The sequence below is a fragment of the Clupea harengus genome, chromosome 7 (assembly GCF_900700415.2).
Source record: "Clupea harengus chromosome 7, Ch_v2.0.2, whole genome shotgun sequence".
Taxonomy (NCBI): Eukaryota; Metazoa; Chordata; class Actinopteri; order Clupeiformes; family Clupeidae; genus Clupea; species Clupea harengus.
Window position 1 is genome coordinate 24,879,798 of NC_045158.1, and position 1,758 is coordinate 24,881,555.

At 68.5% G+C, this 1,758-nt stretch overlaps 1 protein-coding gene across 1 annotated transcript in view; it reads right to left on the reverse strand.

Annotated features, from left to right (window-relative positions):
* igsf9b (immunoglobulin superfamily, member 9b) overlaps positions 1-1,758 on the reverse strand; it is an 8,913-nt gene continuing 7,155 nt past the window's right edge. The window contains exon 11 of the mRNA XM_031570928.2: positions 1-1,758. This exon is cut by the window's right edge and continues 819 nt beyond it. Coding sequence (XP_031426788.1) covers positions 102-1,758 — 1,657 coding nt within the window. The 3' untranslated portion in view covers positions 1-101.

Here is a 1,758-nt window from a genome sequence, read left to right on the forward strand (position 1 = left end):
GGACGGGGGCCTGGTAGATGCGGGAGGCGATCTTATTGGTCCTGCTGGCCTGCGAGCGCTCCCTCTGGGGGTCCCTGGAGCTGGACTGCGGGGGCAGACGCTCAAACCGCTCCGGGGTTCCCGAGGCGACCGCGGCAACGCTCCCTGGCTGTGCTGACGAGGGTGTGAGCCACATCGGAGCCCATCCGCTGAGCCTGACGGGCTGGACTCACAGACTTCACAGAGAGCAGAGGCTGGCTACTGTCTGGACTCAGAGACTTCACACCTGCCTCAGGAGCAGGCGGCTGGAGTCGGGAGTCCCTGGAGACAGAGCTCCTTTGTGATGGTGCCTCCGAGGCGCTGGGCTGCCCCACGGGAATTACGGGTGTTTTGTTTTCCTCTACCACCCCTACCTGCTGGGTGAGGCTCGGTGGGGAGCCGTCCTGTGTGTGAGCGTCCCAGTTTTTGGGGACGACGTCGGGTTCTCCCGTGAGCAGAGAGGAGGCCTCGGGGTCGGAGCTGGGCCAGAGGGTCGGTGAGGGAGCGGCGCTCTCCTCCACCGGCTCGTCCACACTCATCTCGATGAAGCCCGGCATGCTCAGGTACTCCAGGATGGCGCTGGTCTGCACGGGGGACATCCTGGAAGGCAGCGGGGGGACCAGCCGGGCCTTCAAGCTCTCGGACATGCGCGAGAAGTTGGACTGGTCGCTCTCGCACTCGTTCTCCAGCAGGGTCAGGGGCGAGGCGCGGCCCGGGCTCTCGTCGAACTGCAGCCGCTCGCTCTTCCTGGACCGCGCCCGCACCGCCTCCCTCTCCGGGTCCAGCAGCGCTGACGAGCTGGCCAGATCCTCCACGGTGGTGCCGTCCCGGGCGGGGGCCTTCCCCCGGGTGCCCGGCCTCTGCTGCTCGTAGGGGAGGGTGGAGCAGCCCGAGGGGGTGCGGCTGGGCCCGGCGCGCTCCTCGTCCCTGCCTGGCACCTCTGGCACAGGGGACGCCGGTCTGCTGGAGTCCTGCAGGGTCGGCCGAGGACTCGCAGCTCGCTCCGCCTCGATGCGCCGCACGCTTGCAGACACCGACTGGAGAGGGTCGTTGCACACAGGGAAAGGTGGGGCCCCCGAGGGCCCCGACTCAGATTCTCTCACCTCAACCCGGATCTGATCAACTGTAGGGGACCGGCCCAACAGCACCTCCGCCGGGTGTCTCTCAGCAGACCGGTCAAGCCACAGACTCCCGGCCAGGCCGAGGTCAGAGGTCACCGGGCCGTGTGAAGTAGGAGAGAGGAGGGACAGGGAGGTGCACTGGGTGACGGGGGAGCGAGAGCCGTCCACAGCTGCGGAGTCGTCCGCAGGAGGCACCCTGAGGGGGGAGAGGGGGCGCAAGGCGTGCAGCGCGTTCCCCTCTGACAGACTATGGGGGGGCACCAGGCTAGTGGGCGAACTGACGGGGCTGATGTCCCAGGAGATGTGGGAGGTGGAGTTGGGCAGCACGCGGCCCATGGGGCTGCTGGTGTTGCTGAAGTAGCAGGCCCTCCTGTAGTCCGACGCCCTGTGTGCCAAGCTGCTGGGCCGCTGGGTCCTCGGGCGCAGGCTCACATCCTGGGGTTTCCACACCGGGTCCTCCTCCTGCTCCGGCGCTCTGGTTGCCATGGGCGCGGGGCTGCGGCAGGTGCGGAGGGGGCTGACGGACTTGGCCCGCCGCTCCTCCCTGGTTCGCTCGCGCCCATGGCAACCAGAGGTGTACCCCTCCAGCTCCCTCTCCATCTCCTCGCGCTCCCGCGCC